Raw genomic sequence first — 27615 nt, 5'->3', positions numbered from 1 at the left:
GTGCTTTCTGCTTTGGAGAAACCAGGAAAAGGAGCACTTTCAGCTTGTACATCTGAGTGTGCGTAACTGAGGCTGTATTAGTCAGTGTAGCTGAATTATCTGGGCAGATGCCAAACAATGCGATTTGTCTCCTTACTAGATTGGCAGTGCATTTCTACCCTATACAATATTGTATTGTTGAGGACTTATTGCTGAAGACATTTTCATTCACAGTTTGGATTAGCTATATCCAGCGTAGAAATGGTTTGGAAGGTAACGCTCTCAATCACAATTACATCACTGCAACCAATAAGGAGTGAATGAGCTATCACAGCTCTACTGATTATTCAATTAAAATGCTAATCAACAGAAGATTAAACAGCGGATTAATCATCTTCTCTCCAAATCAGTCACACATTTGATCAGGTATTATTCTATGTAAAATGGCTGACATCGGTATAACAGAAAGACATGCTCTGCAAAGCACTTTTAACTTATCATGTGTAGGCTGGGCTAATTGACTAACTGAGAATATACTGCATGTAAATCATTGCTCCAAATATTTTGTTAATCTTTCAACAATGCAAATTCCCTGATGGTTTAGCAACTTCAGTGACTGCACAGCTGAACACTGCATATCTGCAAAGGCTTGGTTACAAAGGCAAACAGTACTTATTAGTTATTCCAATCAAGGGTCAATATGCACATCTATCTCCTTAAGATAACTTGCAAAAAAGTTTGAAGGAGCTGTGCCCTCAGACAAATTGCCCATGCTTTCCAAAAAAAAGGTAGATACTTTTTGAACCTGAACATCCTGGTTCAGAGGCAAGGACTGTGCCGAAGACCTCATAATTAATGGGTATGTTGTCTCGGAACTTATTGGAGATCATGTAATCCTCACTCCTCCTGGGTCAAGAATGGGAAATTCATCACAGTTCTTGATTGTTAGCAAGTAATCTCTTTTGAATTATTGAGTTCAGTTCATCTGACCTTAGGGATGAACAACCTACATGTCACTTACTGTCAAGGTTTCAATCTGAGTACTGTTTCATTGTGTAAGGTACTGGAGGGTGTTATGGACCAGACCAGACCCCCTCAAAGCATTTCAAGAATGTAGCCTGGACCTTAACTTTGCTCATTTTTTCAAGCAGGATATTCCAGGAGCGATGTAGCTGGCCCAACTACTGAGTTTATTTGCAGGATTTATTTGCAACATTACTGAATGAAATACAAACAACAAAGAACAGAATACAGAGTAACTTAACATATCTGAAAACCCAACAGATTATCTCAACATAATGATGCTGTTTCAAATACGTGCACAATCCCCATAAACACCTTTTGGCAAAAAAAAAGGTAAAATGCAACACTGGTTTTTACAGGAGAGATGTTAGAAAGGGGAAAGATCAGCATGGACCTGCTTCTTTGGGTCCAGCAGCTTCATAACTTACGGATTGCTAAAACCAAACCAAACCAGAGAAAAGCTGAGCTTGAGAACTGGCCACTCCCCTTTTATTGTACAAGTTGTTTTAAACTTGAAAGCCTTTTTCTGAAGGCAGTATCTGTTAGCTATAATCAAATTGGCCCTAAAACCCTTCAAACCTAGACTTCTCAGCAACTCTGCATTTATGATCCCTCTGAAAAAAACAACCAAGGATCACATACCTTGTTAAAGGAGCACCATCATCACAAGAGAATATTACAGCAGAGTACCCTTATCCCAGGAAGTAACATATATCTTCAGGACAGAAGGTAACTGAAAAGACTGGCCAGAAAGGCTTAATTAAAAAAGGATATTTAGCACGATTTCTGACCATTTTAGCATCTCTGATTTTAATATCTGCTCGTTATTCTGCAAACACTCCTCTGCTGGCAGCATCTAAGCACCTTTAATGTAATGCAATGGCACAAAGTGCAGAATAGGAGCATTGTTTAAAAAAACACACAGGGCCACATAAGGAGATAATAAGTCAGGATGACCAAAAGCTTGGTCAAATTTTAAGGAGTGCCTTGAAGGAGAAAAGCAGAGTAGAGAGGCAGAGGGATTTAAGGGGGGAATTCCAGACCCCAGGACCTGGGTAACTGAAGGCATGGCCACTAATGGTGCAGCAATTAAACTTGGAATACCTTAAGAAACTAGAATTAACTGAGCACAGATATCTCAAAAGGGTTGTAGTGCTGAAGGTGATGACAAAGATTGCGTTCTTGGGGGTAAGTGAGCCCATGAAGACATTTCAAAACAATGATGGGGAATTTAAATTCAATACACTATTTGCCTAGGAGCGAATGTCGATCAGCAAGTAGAGGGTGATAGAGCAACTGGACTTGATACCAGTTAAGACAAAGGCAGGATCAGTCAAAACCCAAATTGTGTTTCAGCTTAGTGGAGACAATATCTTCAGAAAAGGTGAGCAGAGAAAAGTGGTGAGAAGAAATCTCTTTACGTAAGCTCCAGAATATTAAGTTCTTAATGGGAGTGATTGGTGTTAAATACAAGTAGATACTTCTTGTACCCATTAAAGGTTTTTATGATTTCGAAGAAATGCTGATCAGAGGAAATTTCAGGAGCACGTTCATGATTTTGCCACACACATATCAAGCAGAGCATCTCTTACCCTGAGTTTCTGATTGAAAAGATTTAGTGGCCCTGGGTGGCAGTTAAGAAAATCCACCTGTTTGAATATTTGTTTTTTGCAGAAGAAGAATTCATTTATATGGCTGTGATTCACATTCATATGCCTTTGAAGAAGTATACTCAGAGACTTAAAAGACAGGGGAATTAAAAGTGGAAATACATTTTGAGAAGAAATTGCGCACCCCTCTTCCTTATCCTTCACCTGAGTTTTGGCTAACAGTAAATCACTAAATTGTTTCAGATTATGGAAGTCAGTAAGAAGAGTACATAAATTAAAAACTTGTAAAATTGACAGTTGAAAAATGGAATTTCCTCACAATGATGGCAGTTTAAATGGAATGTTTTGACAGAGAGATTTTCTGTTATTGACATGTCACATAAAAACAAACAAGTACAGGGCACTGTGGCTTTAAAATTAGAACAATTTCTTAATGACTTTTACCTTCTGTACTGGGTGCCTATTGCAAAAGAAAGCAATAATCTCTTATTGAGTCCACTTACTTGATTTTAAAATGATTTTCTTGTTAAGTTTTGGAAGGAGTTATCACAAGATTGTCGAAAAATGGTTCAAAAAGAGACAACACTATCCTTTAATCCATTTTTTCCACACAGCTGGATATGGGTTAAATGTAATTTTAAAAAAAATTACTGCAGTGATCTGCTCTCTGATAGTCCTGGTTTCATAGAACCCCAAGTAAGCTGTGATCACTCGCTGCTTCATTTTGAATTCATGAAACTGTCTGGAAATCGACAAGCAGATCATTGGATGCTGGTTGCAGCAGGTTTAAAAGCTGCACTCAAGAGTTTTTAAATCAATTTCTAACTGTGAGAAGGCCTCAGTCAGCAAAACATGATGATATTTATGTAAAATATTGGGTAGAAAATTGGACTGTGCAGGGTAACAGAAAAGGGATAGAGTCTCTTTAAACAGGTTACGGCTCCATTTGTCATTGTGGTGAAGCAGATTTGACTATAATAAAACTAAGCCTGGGGATGAATGGAGGGAGACTTGCCTGTCATCAGTACTGGATTTACAGTGACTGATAGCACTAAACTCCAGTATAGAGAGCCTGTTGATAAACAGTGATTAATTACTGTCTATCCAGTTTATTCCTTTTGAAAGTATATTAAATCCTTCGATAATTATTTGTGAATATATCCAAGGAATGTGGCCAGGCAAAGACGGCTATTTACTGCGTCTCTGGGGAATAGAAAACATATGGTAACGTTTAGACTTGGCAAACTGCAGTACTATGGTTAGGGGAGAGAAAAAGATTTGTGGTAAATTAATCAAGTGAGCCGACAGACTGCCTTGCTTTGAAATGAAGGCAGTATCCATTAAAGATGATTTGGTACAGCATCAGGAAAAGGAAATAAAAATGAAAAATGAGCTCTTTCCGTCACCTGCTTTCATTTCAATCATTCTGTTTCTCCTTTTCATACTGCTATCCCACAGGTTTCTTTATTGCTTTCACTTATTTTCTGACTTGTAAAATTATTTACCTGCATAAAACTCTGGGCCATAGACAGCTCCGACGACTGGATTTAATTTCCAGCCTGAAAGAAGAGACAGGTCTGATGTGAAACAGCTTTGCAACAGCAAACTACATTCATCATAGCCAACTTCAGAGCTTTGCACTCATTTTCACTTGCAGTTTAAGAGTCACTTTCATACACAGAGGATTGGTAATTACAGCACGACTTTAAATTCACACTTGTATTTATTTACTAGAATACATTATTCATGCAGAATCATCAATGTAGCCAGAAAGGTTAGTTTAACAGGAGTCCCTATTGACAAGATAAAAGAATGCAAACAAATACAGGAAGATCGCTTGGCATAAAAACAGTTATTTGTTTGACACACGTGGACAAACATAGTTATTTAAGAGCTGACAAAATCACAAATTTATTTCAGTGCTTGATATATGGTTTTTTGCCAGTTTGTTCCCTCCAGTTCCTCCATATTTACACGCTGTCAATCTGATCCAACAGCATTACTATACATCCATCCTTCATAAATTTAATAGAGTAAATCTTCTTTCTTCTCCATTCCAACAGTGTCAGAGAGTAAACAAAAGTACACAGCTTTTAGTTAACAAAAGAAAATCTTATTTAAACATTTTAAAAATCACACAACACCAGGTTATAATCCAACAAGTTTATTTGGAAGCACTAGCTTTCAGGAGCTCTGTTCCTTTATCAGGTCGTTGTGCACAAACACCTGATGAAGGAGCAGTGCTCTGAAAGCTAGTGCTTCCAATTAAATCTATTGGACTATAACTTGGTGTTGTGTGATTTTTAACTTTATACACCCCAGTCCAACATTGGCACCTCCAAATCATTATTTAAATTAACCACAAAAAAAAATCCCCAATTTTTCTTTTTGTGTATTCTTCAATTGATGTTAATAATATGGATTAGAAAATCTAGACTGATATTCCTGAAAAATGTAGACTCAGAGTGCAGCCATTATTCTCATTGGAAACTAAATTTGACCAATTAAAACAATCATTTTAAAATAATTCCCAGTAATCACACAGTTAGTTGCACTTACAAGAAAAATCTTTCATAACGTGAACTCACTGGTGAAATAAAGTGCAAACAGTCACAATTTCTAACGTGTGTTAAAGTTCCTCTGCGCACTATTTTTCATGCACCAGCTGGCGTACTGGGTTCAATTCCTCTGTGTGATATTTTAATGAAATTGTTAATTTACAGATGATTTCCAACTCCCACATTGGATACAATGGTATGCACTATAACATCCACACATGATTGTATCGAGATTTGAATTGAAAAAAGAAACTTCGCCTCATAATGGGAAACAAATGAGTGACCACTGTTGCTTACAATGTTTAAATACATTAAAACATTTTATTTTAAACTACAATTTGAAACAGTTTATTACTGTTTTGGCGGCACGGTAGCTCAGTGGATAGCTAACCAGACAACCGCTTTTGATTGTAATTATTTGATTTGATGTCCAAATCCTAACTATTGAAAGAAATAAACTGACTTTCATGTTTTTATTGTCAATTCTAAGCTTGCCTTTGTCCATATATTGACAGAGGAAAATTTGAGCGAAACATTTTGTTTTAGATTGCAGTTATTGCTTAGTTTAATTTAAAATCAAATCCACTTAAGGTAGGTTATTGGTTAATAATCTACCAAAAACACCACGCTGCTGTCAACAGCACCATTTCCTGTCATTGCAAAATTAATTCAGTCATGATCAAAATAAGGAGACTAAGGTTCGAGGTCAAATTGACTGTTTCTTCCTGCACTGCAATTCAAGTCACATTATTACAAAAGTATTGTCTTCATGATGTTCCATCAATATAAATTCTTCTTCCTACTAGTTTATGACAACAAAACAAACAAAAGGTAGATGTAATCTTCAACATCAGAAAAGTTATTGAAAATTTGATATTTAATCATTGACATCCTATTTCCAAATTGGGAATCGGTTTAGCTCAGTTGGCTGGATTGTTGGTTTACAGAGAATGCGATGCTGACAGCATGAGTTCAATTCCCATCACAGGTTTAAGGTTACCATGAACAACTCTCTTTCTCACCTTCTTTCCTTGCTTGAGGTCTGGTGGCTCTCAGGTTAAACCACCACCAGTCACTTCTCTCTAATGAGAGAGCAGCCCCTATGGTCTGGTAAGACTAAGGTGGACATAACAGCAAATTGTTTGATTTGTAAAAGTTTAGTGGATCTAAATTGGAGCAGGCAGCAAATCTCGAGTTACTTTCCTGAATTGGCTTTATTTGACAAACATTTTTTTAAAAAGATTGGTTTATTTCACAGCACTTATAAACAAATAACCTGAGGAGAAAAATGTCCAGTGGGTATTTTCAAATTCTCCTGTTCAAAGATCTCCATGACATCAACTAGCACTGGTAGCTGCAGACATTACCAAATCCAAATTTTTCTTGATAGTATGGTGGTGTGGTTGGAGGACAAAGTGTTTTAAGTATGGGTCTAGTGGTTACAGAGGTGAGAACTCCCACTGTTCAGGAAGCATTGTCCCTCCTTGAACTTCACTTAATACAGTCTGGACAGTCCAGATATAGGATTTAAATACTTCAAACTATTCAAAATATTCAAATATCTTTCCTCATTTATTGTAGCTGAATCTGTTCAATATACTTCAAACATCTTCCTCTGCAATTGTAGAAGTTAATTTTTAATATCCAATGGCAGAATATTTACCTTTACAATATTACAAAGAAAAACTGGACAATTGGTCTATTTTGCCAACCATTCCTGATGAAGGGCTTTTGCTGCCTCGGATGCTGCCTGACCTGCTGTGCTTTTCCAGCACCACTCTAATCTAGACTCTGGTTTCCAGCATCTAAAGTCCTCACTTCTGCCTATTTTACCAATCAGTTAAGTATAATGTTTGGATCCTAACATTACACTATACCATATTGATATACAAATACTTAATGCATTCTCTTGCTATTCCACAACTTTAGAGTCATAAAGTCACAAAGGTCTACAGCTTGAAAAAAAGGTCTGTGCTGGTCAAAAATCTAAATATTCTAATCCCAATTTCCATCACTTGGTCTATAACCTTGTGTGTCTTAGCATTGCAAATGCACAGCTAAATACTGAAATGTTGAGGGTTTCTACCTCTACCACCCTTACATGCAGTCAGTTCCATATACCCACCACCCTCTAAGTTATTCTTCACATCCCCTCTCAACCTCCTGCCCTATACCTTAAATTTATGTCGCCTAGTCACTGATCCCTCCACAAAGAGAAAACATTCCCTCCTGTCTACCCTTCTATGCCATTCATAATTTATACATGACAATCATATTCCCCCTCCATCTCTACTGCTCCAAGAAAAGTAACCCTGGTCTATATAATCTCTCTCTTTCCTTGAGCTATATTTCTACAGGTAGAGGTCTACCTTTGTAATCTCTCCCAAGGATCATTATCCATGCAAACCAATTGACTAGGAAGGTTGTGAGGCTGTTTGAACAAGCAAGGCATCACAGCCTAGCCTACTCTTCACCTGACATGAACACACATTTCTGCCAGTGATCTCTCCACCACAAACAGGAGTTTGCCTCAACTAATTTTCTTCACCCAGGAGCTTAAAGTAATTAAATAATTTCAATGACAACAACAAAAGAAAACTGGCTATTGGAAATCTGAAATAAAAGCAGAAAATACTGCAGGAACTCAGCAGGTCTGGTAGCATCTGCATAGAGTGAAATAGAGTTAATGTTTCGAGTCCAACAAAGCTCTTCTAAATGTAGTGTTCCCTATCCCAGGCTCTGCTGAATTACCATGGTGGTATCAACCCTAGAACACTTCTTGCAGGAGGGCTCTGCAACCAACTGGATCAGATTCCCAGTAACAGCAGTCGTTAGTTATATTGCTGGGTTAAGGTTGGTGTGGTTTTATATTTCCTTAGTGGTAGAATAACGTATTTATTTCAAACGAGTTGATGTCTGCAATGTTGTAGTATCGACAATTTCCAGTTGCATCTGGAAAATATTTCCCAGAGCACAACTGCTATGCTTATGGGTACAAAATACAAATTAAGTTTAAAAGTGTCTTATTTCCAATTTGTCAAGTATTGCAATGGAAACAAGTTTTCCTTTCATGAAGAAGATTGGGAAGAAACAATAAAATAAGTTTAAGGAGAGACAGATGTTTGATTTGCAGTTTATGAATTATTGCTGGAGGAAGAATCCCTTAACATGAGGCATTTTAAAACTCAATCTGCCTCCTTTTCATTTATTTTATTTTGGCTAATGCCAAGATGACTTGCTTCAGTGAAACTTCATAATGCATGCTTGGATTCTCGAGATGTCTAGATTGCGAATTAAACCTGGTCCATTCAACTCCAGGAGTCGGAAATATACCCATGCTAATAACAGGCTGCAGCAGGAGTAAAAGTAGGGGTTCAAACCCCTTAGTATTATGGAGCAGCAACATTGCCAATGTAGACATCAATCTCACGCTGTAGCGCCAGCAGAAAGCACCTTCTGTGCAAATTCAAACATGTTACTCAATTCAAAGATTTGTTAGTCAATAGTGACAGCAAAATTCACTGTAAATGCTTATCTGCAAAAGCTATAACAAAAAATATATTTCAAAACTCGACACACAATGACATTTTTTCTATTATTTATCATTAAGTAGAAAAGAAGTTGGACCTCCCAACTCAAATTTGGAATGGGTGTTGGTTTTGCTGTTGCAATTATAAGGCATTAACAATTTCTTAGGAGTTGTGGACAATTTTGGAGGGCCATTCTTTTTTGTTTGAATAAAATTAATTTAATTGCACAAAGTTGCTGACAATATTTCTGTCATTTATAAAAGCTAATCTTCTCCATCTATGCAGGTGCTTGGATGGATTGCTCCATGGACTGGATGATACTGAGCACTGCAATATGTTGGTCAGAATGAATCAAATCTGGAACAGAGCAGTTTTAATTGCTGCTACAAGTTACTTCCCGCAGGTTTAAAAATACTATAATTGAAGTTGAAAACCTATTACTTTGTCCTTGTGGAAACTAATCTTCTGTTGCTCAGATCAGTAATTTTTCTTGTACACGTACTCATGTGCTTGTATAATTTGACACAACACAGGGAGCTCTTACTCATCACAGCTTTATCTAAGTTTGTCCAGCAAAGCAACTTCTGCATACACCAGAGTCAAGTGTCTATATTCCTATTGTGGTTTATTGATTTTTTTTTAAAGCCAATAATACAAAAGCAGTCCAATAAAACCTTTTTTGCAATTACCCCAAAAGTAAATGTCCATGCATAGACCATGCTCAACTCAAAAGGGGAAATATGGCCCTAAGTAAGTCTACTTTCAAGGAGGCTGTTTATTTAATATTAATTCTTAAGTCACAATTTATTTGTTGATAACAAAAACAATCTCCATAGAAAAAACTGAGTCAGCGACTGCTGATTACCTTACCATTTGTGTATTGATTGGGGGTCTTTTTGTTCGTCATTACTCTTGCTGTTGCATTGTTTACCTGTGATTAAATGATGAAACAAATCACATTCAGGAATTAATAAGATATTCTTGGAGTGAGCTCTATTGTATTGCATAACCTGTTGTCATAGAGTCATAGAGATGTACAGCATGGAAACAGACCCTTTGGTCCAACCCGTTTATGCCGACCAGATATCCCAACCCAATCTAGTCCCACCTGCCAGCACCCGGCCCATATCCCTCCAAACCCTTCCTATTAATATTGCCATCCAAATGCCTCTTAAATGTTGCAATTGTACCAGCCTCCACTACTTCCTCTGGCAGCTCTTCCATACAACCTAGGAACATTCAGTCAAATGAAATAATGATCCAGTATTAATTGTTTCAGAAAGGAGTGCACCAGCTTGTGTAAGTCCCAGGATCTTGCTGTAGGCACTCCATGCACTCTGTGGAATACTGACAGGTTGCAGTAGCTCTTTTGAAACTAAAACATTGTATGTTAACCATGATATATAATCATGTAAAATCACAAGGTACATTACAAGCTATAATCTACAGACGACTTTTGTTGAACTGTTAGAGATTTATCCTGTGGTTTCAGCCCATGAATTAGTTACAAGCTTCCCAGGTATCCATAATTGCCTTGTGTCCTATTTTAGAGGAAGCATTTAAGTAATTGCAGTCATGCTTCTGTTAAAACAGCAAAGTAATTTCATGTTAATTCACTCATTAACCGATATTACACAGTGCAATTCACCCCATGTAATTTTAGTTGTTACACAGACAAGAAGTGACAGACAGACCTAGGAAAAGGTTTTGGTCTTTACTTAGGTCCTCGGGACAGTATTATGTTGCAAGGCAATGTTCCAAGAATGGATTTGTAACAAAGATATAATGACAAGCTCAGTTTCCCTTGCAATAAACTTCAATCCCACCTCAAATGAGTGTTCTCCATTGTACCTAAATGATATTTCCAAGTTCCATGATCAGTTATTGCCCTCATAACTCAGACTGTTGTTTTGTGTTGCAACATCTTCCTGTGCTGTGAACCGATGCCCACTTGGAAATAAATTAAAACTGCTTGAATTCACATCTCACTGGTTGCTCCTAATACCAATAAGCAAAAGGCAAAGAAAGGAAACCTGAGAGTGATAGCGACAAACAAGACATAAAACCATATGAGCAAGTTAAACGGAAAGAGAGTGAAAGAAAATGCTAACTAGTTTATATACATTTCAGGATGCTGTTCAGAAAAGTTTGTTCCACAATACTGTCATCTACTTTCCTAAAAATCCTCTAAGTGTTAGTTAGAACAATTTGACATTGTCCTGGTACATGCGTTAACATATACTCTTGACTACACTTTTCATCACAATTCACAATAAATGGCTTTTGTAACAAAAATATTAAAATAACATTCCTCAAAAGTCAATCTTGAGTGTACATGAATTTCAATTATTTTCCATAGCTTAACCCTGAAAAAAATATATAGCATTGTTCTGTATTATTGTGGAGACAAACATCTGTCCAATTGACTGGACAATGCAGATGAGACATTTTCTATTTTAAATGTGCTGATTCACAAAAAACACCATTTCCATGAACAGTTTCTGTGCAAGCCTTCTTTATTAAGTGCATGACAATGATGATGATTTCTATTTGAGTATATAGTTTTGCAATCCATACACATGATGCATTTAAATTCACATTTCTGCTTTTTATTAATGACCTCAATTCTCACCTTTGCAAATGGAAATTCTTAGTAAAGTTCATTTAGATGCATCAACTGAACACATCATGGTTCATTGCAAGATAGTAAGGCCTACTCTCTCTAAATGCAATCCTTCATACTTCTTCGCAATTTATTCTGAACTATCAAAATGTAATTACATTGCATAAAATTAATTACAGTTTGAAGTTTCAATAGTAACACTTCTGCTCTTCTTCACGACAATATTTCTGTCCATATTCGTCTTCCATTCCCTTCATTGATGTCCCAGTGTGATGCACCATTGATCCTTTGTGTTGAGTCCGTCTTTAAAGAAAAATCAGCCTCAGGCAGGATATAGGCATTGGTGGCTGATTCTGTCTTTTTGCATATCTCTAGTTTACCTTGAGAAAATGAGAGTAAATCATATCCTTGAGGTCCATGTGTTGAAGATTTTCCTGCACTAAGTGCAAGGACATTGATCCAGTGACAAAGAGATGACGATATAAGTCAAATCCAGATGGTGCTTCCTTAAGGTGGAAGGCGGAGGTAGTGGTTTCCTATGTGACTGTGGTTATTGTCTTTCTTGGTATTGGATTAGATTACTTACAGTGTGGAAACAGGCCCTTCGGCCCAACAACTCCACACCGACCCTCCGAAGAGCAACCTATTTCCCTCTGACTAATGCACCTAACACTAAGGGCAATTTAGCATGGCCAATTCACCTAACCTGCACATTTTTGGACTATGGGAGGAAACCCAAGCCGAACATGGGAGAATGTGCAAACTCCACACAGACAGTTGGCTGAGGTGGGAATTGAACCCAGGTCTCTGGTGGTGTGAGGCAGCAGTGCTAACCACTGAGCCACTGTGCCACGCACAGAGTTTACAGATTTTGAAGGGATGATTGAAGAAACACTGTGGAGTTGTTGCAGTGCATTCTAATACATAGAACACAGTGAAGCTGGAAGGCATTGGTACTGAGAGTGCCTGCTAAGGTGCTGATCAAGTTGACTGACTTTTTCCTGGAAGGCATTGAGATTCTCAAATGTTTCAGTTGCATTCATCCAGGCAAGCACAGAATACTCTGTTGTACTCCCATCTTGTACCTTAAAGTAGCAAAGAGGTTTTGTGAATTCAGGAGGAGAATCACTCACCACTGAATTCTTAGCCTTTGACCTATTTTAGGAGTGTCTCCTGTCATGTGACTAGACCAACTGAGTTTCTGATTAATAGCAACCACCAAGACTTTGATGGTGGGAGACTTGGCAATAGTGCTGCCACGGAATGCAAAAACGAGCTATTTAGACTCCTTGTCGAAGATGATCATTGCTTGGCACTAGCATGAAACAAATGCTACTTCCCACTTGCCAACCAGAGCTTGTGCCTTTTTAATCTGTGAGGACAGGAAATGCTTCATTATCTGAAGATCTGTGAATGAAACTCCTCTAATCTCTTCTGAACCTAACTGCAAGGAGGCTACGTGTGAACCTAAATTGACTCCTTTTTCAATTTTTAATTTGCCTGATCTGTTCCAATGAAATCGTAGGTCCCCAACTGTCAACTAGGAAGAATTTATAATTGAAGATCCATTTTAATTTCTACTTAACATTACAAACACCAGCTCAGAAACCATCACTTTGTGACATAGAGGGCAAGATTTACTGATGGAGGAACACAAGTGCACAAGCAGAAGTGTTGAATACGAATCCAATTCAGGACTTAGACCATTAGAGGTCAACCCCATTTTCATACCCTGACTGTAGACTTCTAAGATACAGCTTTCAAAACATTACTGGCCAAGCAACCAAAGATTATCAGTGTAGAGGTCTACGTATCAGAGGACCTACACCTTGAATAGAGTGGCGAAAACAACTTCTAACATCTGTGTGACCATTTTGCATGACACCAGTGCGTTATGGAGCATTCATCCCCCTAGGTAGAAATCTCAGGCAGCTGTAATTGATCTCCGAAGGAGACTTTTGTTGAGACAAGGCAGGCCTCAGGCTTCTCCATTTCCAGCAGCTAAGTTTGAAGGGAAGCGCAGATCAAATAGGCTCTTCCAAAAAATCTCTCACATCACTCTCCTGGTCTGCTCTCCAGTGTTTTAGACATGGTGCAGAGATATTGTCCCAGGCAATAAGAGATGATGCTCAGAACTGAAGGGAGCTCTGAAACCCTGGAGACTTCCTGCCTCAGTGCATTCATGGGAAGGAGATGGAGTAATTGGCTTTGGCAAAGACCTTATCATACACCTGGCAAATTCTGATTTGAACAGCTAATTGTCTGGGTTAGCAGAGGTCACTTGCTGCAGTCTGGAATTGCACTGAAACTATGAAATATACGGAAGTTAGTTTGGTAGTTATATAGTTAATGTAATGGTGTAATACATGCACAGGATCATATTACAGGGTGCCAGTAACAGATAATGGTAGCATACTGTGATAGGCTAGGTAAATCACTGATAGATGAGCTAATGCTAAAGACGGTGGTGATGTAATGTGATAGGTTAAGTGTAAAAGTAGTGGACCAGTGGGGCAGAAAATGATTAGTTTAGAAGGACAAAGCAGGCTAGTATGATTGGTTATGCTAATGCTATCAGATGAGTGCGGGAACTACAAACTGCAGAGGGTTGAAGGAAGGGGTGGAAAGTTGCGAAGCCATTTTCTGATTGTCACAGCCTTTCTTTGCAAAAAGCTTAACTTCGTGAAGGATTTTCTGCCTCTCCTGATAATTCTCACAGAGTATAGGATGATCTTTCCACAACAAAATGTGCAATTTCCAAGCCATTTCAATGTTGCTAGGTTCAAGCTGGCATGTATGTAACCTTGTGCTGGGCTCCTGTGTTTGCTGCAATAGGTGGTGATCAATCAGTGATGGACAGAGTAAATGTTTGTGAATGGGGTGCTAATCCAGTGGGCTGCTTTGTCCTGGACAGACATGGGTGTTTACCTTCGAGTTGTTGGAACTGCACCTATCCAGGTAAGTGGTGAATGTTCCATCACATTCCTGACTTGTGTCTTGTAGTTGGTGGGCACGTTTTGGGGAATCAGGTGGTGAGATACATGCTGCAGGATTCCTAGTAACTATAGTATTTATGTTTCAGGTCAATGGTAACATCCCAGAATGTTGATAGTGGAGGATTCAGTGAAGGTAATGCAATTGAATGTCGAGACACAAATAGTTAAATTCTCTCCTATTGGAGATGGTCATTACCTGGCACTTGTGTGGCACAAGTATTACCAGTTGTCAGCCCGAGGCTGAATATTGTCCAGGCAGAAGTGGGTACTGCAGATGCAGGAGATCATAGTCAGTATCGATCTTCCTGCCCCTCAGGTGGTGCCTGACCTGCTGTACTTTTCCAGCACCATTCTAATCTTGGCTCTGAATATTGTCCAGGTCTTGCTACAGTTCAAGAATTGTGAACATTGTGTAATCATCAGCCAACGTTCCTATTTCTGACCTTGTGATGGTCGGAAGGTCATTGATGAAGCTGTTGAAGATGGCTGAGCTTAGGACACTATCCTGAGGAACTCCTGCAGATACATCCCAGACTGAGATGACTGATCACCAATCATAGCCATTTTCTTTTGTCCAAGGCATGTCCAACCAGTAGAGATTTTTTCTTCCTGATTCTCATTGACTCTAGTTTTCCTAGTGCTAGGCCTTCATGCCGCACTAGTTGACCATGCAATTTGTGGTCTTAGTGTTGAGGGTGTTCACTTTTACCTCACCCCTGAGTGGCCCTGGCAGAACACAAACTGAACGTCAGTAAGCAGGTTCTCACAAAATTCATCTGCTTAAGAGTATTGTTATTATCCCTCTTCCATTACTTGACAGTGAACTGATGGTTGGTAATAGGCTGAGATGAGGCGTTTCTCCTGTGTGTACAGGACACATCTGGGAAATTTTCCACATAATCATGTAGATGCCAGTGTTTTAGCTCCTCAATAAACCATAAGACCATAAGACCATAAGACATAGGAGTGGAAGTAAGGCCATTCGGCCCATCGAGTCCACTCCGCCATTCAATCATGGCTGATGCGCATTTCAGCTCCACTTGCCAGCGTTCTCCCCGTAGCCCTTAATTCCTCTAGACAACAAGAACCTATCAATCTCGGCCTTGAAGACATTTAGCGTCCCGGCTTCCACTGCACTCCGTGGCAATGAATTCCACAGGCCCACCACTCTCTGGCTGAAGAAATGTCTCCGCATTTCCGTTCTGAAATGACCCCCTCTAATTCTAAGGCTGTGTCCACGGGTCCTAGTCTCCTCGCCTAACAGAAACAATTTTCTAGCATCCACCTTTTCAAAGCCATGTATTATTTTGTACGTCTCTATTAGATCTCCCCTTAATCTTCTAAACTCCAACGAATACAATCCCAGTATCCTCAGCCGTTCCTCATATGCTAGACCTGTCATTCCAGGGATCATCCGTGTGAATCTCCGCTGGACACGTTCCAGTGCCAGTATGTCCTTCCTGAGGTGTGGGGACCAAAACTGGACACAGTACTCCAAATGGGGCCTAACCAGAGCTTTATAAAGTCTTAGTAGTACATCTCTGCTTTTATATTCCAACCCTCTTGAGATAAGAGACAACATTGCATTCGCTTTCTTAATCACAGACTCAACCTACATGTTTACCTTTAGAGAATCCTCGACTAGCACTCCCAGATCCCTTTGTGCTTTGGCTTTATTAAGTTTCTCACCATTTAGAAAGTAGTCCATTCCTATATTCTTTTTGCCAAAGTGCAAGACCTCGCACTTGCTCACGTTAAATTCCATCAGCCATTTCCTGGACCACTCTCCCAACCTGTCTAGATCCTTCTGTAGCCTCCCCACTTCCTCAGTACTACCTGCCTGTCTACCTAACTTTGTATCATCGGCAAACTTCGGTAGAATGCCCCCGGTTCCCTCATCCAAATCATTAATATATAATGCGAACAGCTGTGGCCCCAGCACCGAACCCTGCGGGACACCGCTCGTCACCGGCTGCCATTCTGAAAAAGAACCTTTTATCCCAACTCTCTGCCTTCTGTTAGATAGCCAATCCTCAATCCATCCCAGCAGCTCACCTCGAACACCATGGGCCCTCACCTTGCTCAGCAGTCTCCCGTGTGGCACCTTATCAAAGGCCTTTTGAAAGTCCAGATAGACCACATCCACTGGGTTCCCCTGGTCTAACCTACTTGTTACCTCTTCAAAAAATTCCAACAGGTTTGTCAGGCATGACCTCCCTTTACTAAATCCGCGATAAAAACATGTGGATCTGTACATTCCTGTAGTATAGGAGTTCTCTTGACTGTCTCATTTCTGTTCCAGTTGAAAGGAGTACCAGTTGAAACTAGTAACAGGCTTTTTTTTTAATGAAACACAATTATGGTCATGACACAATCATGGGAAAAGGAATGGGCAGTTGAAGGTAATAAATACGCAGTGTTATGGTGATAGGACAGGGTATTTAGGACCAATTGGCTTGCTCTACAGAGAGCTAGCATGGGACTTAATGGGCCAAGTGGCCACCTTTAGTGCAGTAAATAGCATATGATAGCATTGAAGAAGAGCATGTTGCCTGGGCTGGACAGTTTCTGTTATGAAGAGAGATTGGACAGACTCAAGGGTTTTTCTTGCTGCAGAAGGGACTGACAGAAGACATGACTGAAATGTATACAATTATGAGGGGCATCGATATGGTAGACAGGAAGAAACATTACTCCATGACTGAGGGATCAGTGACTGGGTGGCATAGATTTATGGTGAGGGGCAGAAGAATTAAAGGAGATGTGAGGGAAATCCTTTTCACCCAGAGGGTGGTGGGAATCTGGAACTCACTGTTACTAAGGTGGTAGAGGCAGAAACGCCTCCTATCTTTTAAGAAGCTATGGGCCAAGTGCTGGCATGCATGCAATTGGCTGAAGAGTGCATTTTTCTGTGCTGTAGATCCCTATGACTTGATAAATGACGATAACTCTAATTAAAATATCAAGCCAAAGTTCACGACATGAGGACCAAATAGCAGAATTTGTCCTTAAATGTACTGTCATTCGTCATTCCTGTATGAAATACTTCCCATTTCTTATGAACCAAACTGTGCCTTTATCTGCTCATTTCCAATGTCCAAGGGGCAAATAAAGAAAACATCCCATTGTATTCTGGTTTGTTGGAAGATATTAGATCATAGTTTGAGATTAAGCCTGTAACAAACAATTTATTTACTTTAAATTGCGTAATGAACAGCACTGAGTACAGACAATATATTTTCAAAAACGACAAAGACTATTAATTCTCTCAAAATGCAAAGAACAACAAAACTACCTATTGTATCCTAACTCTCAGTACCATGTACTCTTGAAACATGCCATTCACATCTTGTATACCATCGGGTATTCAGTATCATGATCAGCCTTCTATCTGTGATAGTCTCGGTCTGACTGTTGTGTTTAAACAAATGCAGTACCTCCCAAGATGTAACTCCTATTCCTTCGATCTAGTAACTGCAAAACTTTATTTCTCATCATTCTTTCTTTGATTTCAGACATTTTCAAGATTCAAAATGATATTTGTCTGGACCATTATATCTGCCAAATAAACATATTCAGTTAACAGTCTCATAAAATTTTCATAAATCAATGAATAAGCTGATCCATTGATAAATTGCAAAGACTGTAAAAACAAGGACAAGAGATAATTGCAAGAAAAATCCATTAGTCAACAATGATAAAAATGAGTTTACAACTGCTTAATTTGGTCTACCAATCCTGTAAGCATTCAGTATGCCACTCGCTTATATTCTATGCTAGGATGCTAGACCAGAGGTAGGGATAAAGGAAAGAAATGGTAGCCCTACTGTAGATCCCATTTGTTTCATCATTAATTGCCATAGAAGGGATTATATTGTTTCCCCAGTAGTACTGAACCTTTTGACTGGAGACTGTCTGAGAGAAAAGAGACTGACAATGTTTTCTTCAATCTTAGCCTCATAGCTAGGCAACTTGTTGCTTCAGCAAGTTGGGGTGACATACAGCAGTATGAATCAAAAATTCCTAACTCTGACTTTGTAATCTCCATACTGTTGTTCTTGATGACCTTGGAAGGAAATTCCACAACCTACATTCAAGAAAATCCAATTATTCCCATCAATGGATTGGAAAAGTTTGTGGTTTTGCCCTGGACTTTTTACAGCCACACTTTTGTTTTCTTCAATTGGCAGAAGGCGCAGAAATCTCTCTCTCTGAGAGGCATGTTCAGGTCAGAATTCACAGAACTTAGGGGAGTGATTTTGCCCAACTGATCTCTGCCAATGCTTGTGTTCCGCATGAACATCCTCCCACCTTACTTATTTTGACCCTACCAATATAACGTTCTACTTTTCTACCCTCATGTACTTAATTGGCTTCTCCATATACATCTACCTTGGTTGCCTCAATGTGTTCATATTCCATGTTCCACATTCTAACTGTGCTTTGGTCAATGACATTTCAATTGAATCCCTTAACAGATTTATTAGTCGCTATCATGAACTTATGACTTCTAATTTTAGGTTGTCCCACACAGCAAGCAATATCTCACATATCAGTTTTTCCTCATTAGTTCTAATTTTTACTTCAGAAATCAAGAATTTCTACAAGGCCCGAACAAATAAAAGAGTAATAAAGCAAGTGTTAGTCCTCTCGAGGGTGAAGAAAGGGTGTTAGCATTAGATTATGAGGAAATGGTTGTTGAAACGACCAAACATTTGGCTCCCATATCACTGTAGAGGATACACCAAAAAAGTTCCAGGAAAGGGTATAAATCAGGACATGGAAAGAAGAGAAGAAAATGGTGAAATTACAATCACCAGGGAATTGGAACTGGGTAAACTGGTAGTGTTGCAGACTGACAAGCATCAACATCCTCAAAGACTTCCTCTTAGGGTCCTAAAATAGGTGCACTTGTGTTAATTTCCCAAAATTCACTGAATTCTGGAAATATTCCATCAGACTGCAAAGTAGCAAATGTAACCTGTCTCTTCAGGAAGGGAAGGAAAGAGAAATCAGGAAACTATAGACTCTTTAGCTTGAATTCTTTCTTGGGAAAGGTGTTAGAATCAATCATTAAAGAAACTATCTTTGGCAACTTAGAAAAAGTTCAAAGTAATCAGAAAAAGTCAGCATGGTTTTGTGACAGAGACGATGTGGAGGAGTCGATGTTTGACTGAGGTGGGCAAAGTTAAAAATCACACACACTAAGTTATTGTCCAACAAGTTTATTTGGAAGCACTGGCTCATGGAATGCTGCTCCTTCATCAGGTAGTTGTGAACCAGGACCATAAGATCGTTTGTTCAATATATCATTTCCACTGCATGACACTGTGATCTTTTGCTATAAATTCTGTATCTTATGATCCTGTTTAGTTACTCCAAATAAACCTGTTGGACTATAACCTGGTGTTGTTGGATTTTTAACTTTGTGACAGAGAAATTAAGTAATTGCTTTCAGAAATAACATGTGGTCTGGATAAGGAGGGGCTTGTAGATATGCTGTGGATTTCCAGCAGGCATTTGACAAGGTATCACATCAAAGGTTGTTGTGTAAAGTAGAAACACGTGGATTTGGATTTATACATTTGCATTGATGGAAGATTAGCTAGCAAGCAGAAAACTGAGATCTTTATATGATTGGCAGGATGTGACGAATGGAGTTCCACTGAAGTTTGTGTTGGGGATACAGCTTTTTTCCAGTTTACATCAACAACTTTGATGAGATTAGAAAGGCAGGACAGTTGCATTTGCAGATGACATAACACAGGTCAGAAAGTATGTTGTGAAGAGGGCCTAATGAGGTTCCAGACCAGTATAGATAGACTGAGTGAATGGGCAAACATCTGACAGTTTGAATATAAAGTGAAAAAATATAGAATTGGTCACTTTTATTGGAAGAATAGAACAAAACCTTATCGGAGAACAACTACAGAATTCTAAAAGATGCAGAGGGATCAAGGTTTTCTATTGCTCGAGTCAGAAAAAGTTTGCATACAGATACAGCAAATACTTTTATAAACTAATGGAATGATATCCTTTATTATAAGAAAAATATTAACACACATGTGAAGATATTATGCCTCGGCCTTACAGGGCACTGGTAGGGGTTCAATTTGTTCAGTTGGCTGAATGGCTGGTCTGCAATGCAGAGTGATGCTAACAGTGTGGGTTCTGCTCCCACCCCAGCTGAAATTACCATGGAGGATTCTCCTCCTTATCCTCTCTCATATCTGAGGCATGGTGACCCTGTCATAGAGGTGTATAGCATGAAAATAGGCCCTTCAGTCCAACTCATCCATGCCCATCTTTCTCTAATGAGAGAGCAGCCCTATAGTGACCTTTTTAACTAGGGCATTGGAGAGTAGATGTCTCAAATTCTATGAGCAGTTTTTATTTCTTAAGGAAAGGTGTTAATGTATTGAAGGCAATACAAAGCAGACTGTCTTATGAGGAAAAATTGGAAATACTGGGCTTGTTTACAATGGAGTTTAGCAGAGTGAAGGGTGGCTTGATTGAAGTGTATAAAATCCTGATCAGGTCAATGTGGAAAGGATAGTTGCTCTTGTGGGTGCATCCAGAGCTGGGGGACACTGCTTTCAAATTAGGGTGTCTCCATTTCAGGACAGACGAGGAGAAGTTTTTTTAATGCCTTTGGGTTGAGCAACTTTGTAACACTGTCTTAGGAAGACAGAGACAGATGCTTATCAGTAAAGGAATCAAAGAGTATTGGAGAAGATGAAAAAATGGAATTTGAAACACAAACTGAACAGTCACAATCTTACAGAATAGCACAACAGGCTGGAAGAGTCGCACGACATTCTTCTGCTCCTAATTCATGTGTTCAAACCACCTTGTGAAGATGAACCACTTGTAAAAAGGTGATAAGAAGGTACTTTGGTGATCACCTGAGAAGAAATAATCCTTTTCCTCTGGGTACCCTTCCATATTGTGGTAGGAGCTCTCCACCGTGCTCTCTGTCTCTCAGATACAGATCTAAGGGTGACTAGACCCTGATAAAAAATGAGAGAAGACCTTTCCCACCTGAGCATTTGTGGTATCTGACATGGAACAGGTACTAGATACATTGTTGTGGCCAGGGTTATATGCTAGAATTGCTATGATTTAATTACCTTCCATAATGACCTGACCTGTGACAATGGTACAGATATTCTATTATTCAGTAAAACATAAACCATGTATCTAGGATCCATCTGAAGAAGATATTATTAGAGCTACTTTATACCTGTAGAATTTATTCACCTCGACAAACTATTAAGGAAATAGGAAAGCTAATATCACTTATTTTGATAATTTTGGTCACAGAAAAAGCTTCCACATGAAAATTCTATTCATATTTCATACTTTCACAGTTGGAGAAAAATGACAATCCAGAACTCTTTTTGATAAGAAATATGGAATTTAAAAAAATATTATGTCCCCTTATGCATTTTCAAACATAAAGATTTCCAGTGCAAAGATCTAAATGCAATCAACAAATAATTTAACTTCAAAGCATTAACTGCCAGCTATATTAAACTAAGTGCTTTTGCTTATAACATGCTTACCATGAATAAGAAGCTATGAAATGATCTATATGAGCGTGTGGTGAACTTCATAAATAAAAAGAGATGGAAGTAGAAACAGGTAAGTGATTCAGAAATAGTATGGGTCAGTGATAATGGACTGCAAGAACCCAGGCACAGTGTTTTAGGCACTTAGCATCGGATCAGAATCACTTCTCAGAACAAACTGAAAGCCTGCTGTGCTATTGTGAAAATCAGAAGACCTCGTCTATTAGAAGCAAATTTTACTGTTTCCAAGATTATTGAAACGTACTAAAGCAGGCATTTGTAGTCATTACTGTACAATACAAACTATTGCATCTGCTGTGCTAACCATGCTCAGAGTTGAACAAGCTACAACATATTGGGATCACATTGAATGAAATGGAAATATTTGCAAAATCTTTGGCATTCCAGTTTTAAAGAGCAAAGGAGAGACAGCTTGAAAATGGAGAATTGTGATGACAGTACTTGAAAAGTATTAGAAGTTGCAATTATTTTCTTGTGATGGTGAACAGATTGTTTCGTACATATAGTGAACAGTATTAATACTTTTCAACTTCGTATGTCCATCTCCAGAGAGTTATAGAGATGTACATCATGAAAACAGACCCCTCAGTCCAACTCATTCATGCTGATCAGATATCCTAGATAAATTTAGTCCCATATGCCAGCATTTGACCCATATCCCCTTAAACCCTTCCTATTCATAAAACCATTCAGATGCCTTTTAAATGTTGTAAGTATACCAACCTCCACCACTTCCTATGGCAGCTCATTCCACCATTTGCATGAAAACGTTGCTCCTTAGGTCCCTTTTAAACTTTACCCCTCTCACATTAATCCTATGCCCTCAGTTTTGGACTCCCCCATCCCAGGGAAAAGACCTTGTCTGTTTACCCTACTCATGCCCCATTTGATTTTTATAAACCTCTAAAAGGTCCAGGGAAAATAGCCCCAGCCTATTCAGCCCCTACCTATAAGCTCAAACCCTCCTTACAACCTTTCTTAAATAGTAGCACAATGTTAGCCAACCTCCAGTCTTCCAACACCTCACTTGTGGCTGTCAATAATACAACTATCTCAGCAAGGGACCCTGCAATCACTTCCCTAGCTTCCAACAGAGTTCTAGGGTACACCTGATCAGGTCCTGGGGAGTTATCCACTTTTATGCATTTTAAGCTATCCAATTCTAATACTTTGAAGCAACTATGATGATTTAATTTACTTGTTCTCTCTGAGGTTTTACAAGTACTTAGCAGTTCCCATCTGCACGAGTATTCATGCCAACAAAAACAGCAGCTCTCAAATCAGCAGTTGTAACATTTTTTTTTATTCATTCAGGAGAATACTAGCTGGAATACCAATTATTGCCCTTGAAAATATGTGATGAACTGCCTTTTTAAACTGTTGCAGCCCATCTGGTATACCGACAATGCTGCTGCAGAGGGTGCGTCAGAACTTTGATCCAGTGACACTGAAGGAACAGCATTGTATTTACAAGTTAGGATGGGGTGGGGAGGGAGGGTGAGAGGGTTAGGGGTCAGGTGTAGGGGAACTTGCAGATGGTGGTGTTCTCACTTATCTGCTGCCCTTGCTTTTCAAGATGGTAGTAGTCGTGGGTTTAGAAGGTGCTACCGAAGGAGCGATGGCAAACTTCTACAGTACATCTTATAATTGGTACATACTGCTGCTGTTGAGTTTTGGTGGTAGAGGGTTTGAATGTTTGTCAATGATGTGCCAGTCAAGCAGGCTGCTTTGACCTGGATGGTGTCAAGTTTCTTGAGTGTTAGAGCTGCACCCATCCCAGCAGGTGGGGAGTATTCCATTACATTCCTGACTTGTGCCCTGTAAACTGGCTTTGGGGAGTCAGGAGGGGAGTTACCCACTGCAGGATTCCCAGCCTCCAACCTTCTCTTGTAACCACAGAATTTTGGTGACTAGTCCCATTCAGTTTCCAGACAATACTAACCCCAACTTGTTGATAATGAGGGATTCAGCAATGCCACTAAATGTTGAAGTTGGTCATTGCCTCACAGTTGTGTGGTGTGAATGTTACTTGCCATTTGTTAGCCCAAGCATGCATATTTTCCAGGTCTTGCTGTAGCTCAACCCTGACTGCTTTGGTATCTAAGGAGTCACAAATGGTGGTGAAAGTTGCGTACTCATCAGCAGATGTCTCCATTCCTGACCTTTTGAAGGAACTCTTGTAGTGACCGAGATGTCTGACCTCCAACAATCACAACCACTTTCTTTGTGCTGGATATGACTCCATCCAGTGGAGAACTTTCTCCGAGTTCCTACTGATTCCAGCTTTGCTGGAGCTGCTTGATACTGCCTTGGTGTCAAGGTTCCGCTCATTGATCCATACTTGAATCAGGCTGTGATGAGGTCAGAAGCTGAGTGGCCCTTGCAGATCCTAAGCTAGGCATCAGTGAACAGGTTAATGCTAAGCAAGTGCTGCTTGATGGCACTATTGATGACCACTTTCATGTTGACTGAGAGCAGATTAATGAGGTGGTAACTGGCTAGGTTGGATTTCTCCTGCCTTTTATGTAGAGGACATACATGTTTTATCCATACTGGAGCAACTTGGCTGGGGTCACGACTAATTCTGGAGCCAGGTCTCAGTATCACTGCCACAATATTTTTCTAGCCTCTGACATTCTCTTGTTACCACTGAATTTTGGTGACCAACCCCATTAAGTTTCCAGTTAATGGTAATCCCAGGTTTGTAGCTTTGCAGAATCCAATGCCTTTAGCTGATTAGTGATATCATGTGAAGGGAATTGAATTGGCTGAAGACTTGCATCTGTGATGCTGGGGGCTTTGGGAGGAGGGCAACGTGAATTGTTTACTTGACACTGATGCTTGAAGGTTGTTGCAAATGTTTCAGCATTATTAATTGTGGGTCTCACATAATTGAGGTTGCAGATAATTTTGGAGCATCCTCCTCCACTAAGATCCTTAATTGTTCACCACCATTCATGACTGGATGCAGAAAGACTGTAGAGATTAAATCCAATCTGTTAGTTGTGGAATTGCTTAGCTCTGTCTATCACTTGCTGCATATTCTGTTTGATACACAAAGAATCTTGCCTTGTAGCTTCACCAGGCTAACACTTTATTTTTAGGACCATTCATGTGTTTCCAGGCATGATCTTCAGCACTCATCAGTGAACTAGGGTTTCTCTCTCCATTACAGATTGTTGTGAATATCTACTCACAATTTGTATCCACGTAACTTGAATAGAAATATAAATTATTCATATGGATTACAGAATCAAAGAGTTATGTTGAAGGTAAGACATAAGTAGTTTTAATTTCTGTTTGGGAACATTCAAATGCATGTGGTGTTGTCATGGAAATGGACTGTCGATGATGTTTAATTTATCTGGGTATTTCAAATTGAAGACAACTGCAGATTTGATTTGGTACAGATTGCAGCTCATTGAATTGAGAGAACCAAAGGAAAGTAGCATTAGTCAGGTCTGTATTTACACCGAGAAAATAGTACCTTCACTGTTCACTGTGTAGAATATGAAAGATTATTTGTGATAGGTTTGGAATTTAAGAGGAGACAAGGAGCTGGAAGATTTTCCTAGCTTTAAGTTAGAAGAAAAAATCCACAGTGGTCCTGTTGGAATGTTGGAAAGCATTTAGCAAAGTTAGTTTGGAAGGCTGCTCACAACCAGGACAGTAGCCGAGGAACTGACGGCCATGAGATATTTAAAGGAGAGGTTGCTGTACCACATAGCCAGCAACTAATGAAAAGGTGTCCACAAATCTGTGCTGTGAGAAAGCCGGAAGACCGAGGAGAATTTAAGAAAATTCCTGAGAGCCTTTGCATGTCTTTGGGTTGGTTCCAGAAGAAGTGAATGAATCTTGAAGATTATAATAACATGTAAGTGAAGTACTGGAGGGTTGACTGCTTTGTCAAAAAGGGCAGAATCTTACAGGGATTTGAACAACTTAGGCAATGGCCTGAAATCTGGGACAATCCAGGTGAGAAGTCCAGCGAGGCCATTCTTGACATAGGAAGCAACTAGCTGCATTTTCCAACAGAGTTCTGAACACTGAGGTGAGATTCTTGCTCAGCAAGTTGCCTATTAAAGGGGCTTTTTGCTTAGTGTCAGCCTCATCAACTGTAGATCTCAGCTTTATTAATATGCAGCTACTCTCCTATCATTCACTGTGAGGAAGCTAGACACTGAGAATCGTCAACATGAAAGGCTGTGCTGTACCTGGTGACTCCAGCATCACCCTTTTGACCTCCAGACCTCTATCTTGGCACTTGGCACTAATATATCAGGCCACGTTTCACCAGCCTCCTGCATCCCATATCCATAAATGTTGGCATTGGGCACTTGCCAACATATCTGCATCATGGTACATCTCCAATCCACATGGACCAGTCTGCTGCACTGACATGCTGCACTTCAGGCCATATTGGCAACTGTCACTGCAATGCTGCTGCAAGGACATGGTGCATGTTGGGAGAAGCACTCAGCTCATAGACTGAAATTTCACGGCTGCTCGCTTAGCTGTCTTGGTTCTCACTCAACCTGTGGCTACCTGGATATTCACAGCATTCCCTTTCTTGCCTTTATTGTGCATTGTCTTCTCAGCTAGAACTACCAGGTTCACGGTCCTTCTGTTTCGCTGTGCTGTTTATTGCAAAGCCTGGAAGCTTATCATGGTTGTCAGTAGTCCTCAAAGGAGACACTATTTGTTCCAGGTTGGGTCCTGGTTCAATAAGTCAAGGACACTCTCCGATTCAGTCCAGGGATTTAGATACAATAATTTGGCCACTCGTGATGGTCAGGCTCAGGATCCTTTCCTCACAGTGGGTGAGGAGCTGAATGCCATGCACCCAACCACCCATCTTGGCTCTTTTTGCCCTATTGTGGGCTGCTTCCCTGGGAATTGGACAAGTGGTGGCATTAAGGGTGATGAAAGTGGGACCCACAGATGTGCATGCTGATGCAAGTGGGGGCTAGCTGGTGAGGTGTCCCACACAAAGGAATAGGCAGCACAGATGCCATACAAGGTTAGCAGTGTGGGAAGTTGGCGTTGAGAGCAAATGAGGAAGCATGTTGTATATGACAGGGAGAAAGATGGAGCATGAGCCTGGGTATGTTCTTTGCCATTGCCTTACAAAACTGACAGCAATTTCAACAGTGTCTATGCATACATTTAAACACAGCAATCCAGAAGTTGCAGCCAGTGATTCTGTGTGCTTCCACACAGTGTGCTGTTGAAGAGTGCATAGATGGTAATCCATTGAAATCCCTGAACCAACAAGAAATTGCCCTTTTACACTATGATATTGCTGTCAAAAAAGATTTGCTTTGACAAAGAGATGCAATTCATTTTTAAACAATTTCTAAATCCAAACTAATTCTGAGTGACCTCTCTGGCCTTGGAAAATTAATGTTGTGTTTGTGTAATATTAAAGTTTTTGACTTTGGTTAAAAATCCAGTGTTCTTACATAAAAATATTACTTGATACTTCAACTTCTGATGAGTATATCCCAATCTATATTTTGCTATCATTCACTGTTTATAAGTTTTACAATCAATGCGTTTTACTTCTTGCTTGTTGTCTATGAGTGATAAGCTACTTAGCCTAATTATGCCATTATTGTTTTTGAATGCCTGGAGATCTCCTTAACTTGATGCCAGAATCAAATTAACCCCAGGCAAGGTGAAATCCACGCCACCGAGATCTCTA

At 39.5% G+C, this 27615-nt stretch overlaps 1 protein-coding gene across 23 annotated transcripts in view; it reads right to left on the bottom strand.

The window, feature by feature from the left end:
- Positions 1-27615, bottom strand: part of rbfox3a (RNA binding fox-1 homolog 3a) — a 1527015-nt gene that overhangs the window by 65697 nt on the left and 1433703 nt on the right. For all 23 annotated transcript variants that reach the window (XM_072558494.1, XM_072558496.1, XM_072558499.1 and 20 more), the window contains 2 exons: positions 9571-9631; positions 4118-4171 (listed from right to left, as the gene is read on the bottom strand). In XM_072558494.1, coding sequence (XP_072414595.1) covers positions 4118-4171; positions 9571-9631 — 115 coding nt within the window. The remainder of the gene's footprint in view (positions 1-4117; positions 4172-9570; positions 9632-27615) is intronic.

Source organism: Chiloscyllium punctatum, chromosome 39 (genome assembly GCF_047496795.1).
Source record: "Chiloscyllium punctatum isolate Juve2018m chromosome 39, sChiPun1.3, whole genome shotgun sequence".
NCBI classification, from domain to species: domain Eukaryota; kingdom Metazoa; phylum Chordata; class Chondrichthyes; order Orectolobiformes; family Hemiscylliidae; genus Chiloscyllium; species Chiloscyllium punctatum.
Note: the sequence above shows the minus strand (reverse complement) of the source record. Positions and strands in the feature narration are given on the sequence as shown.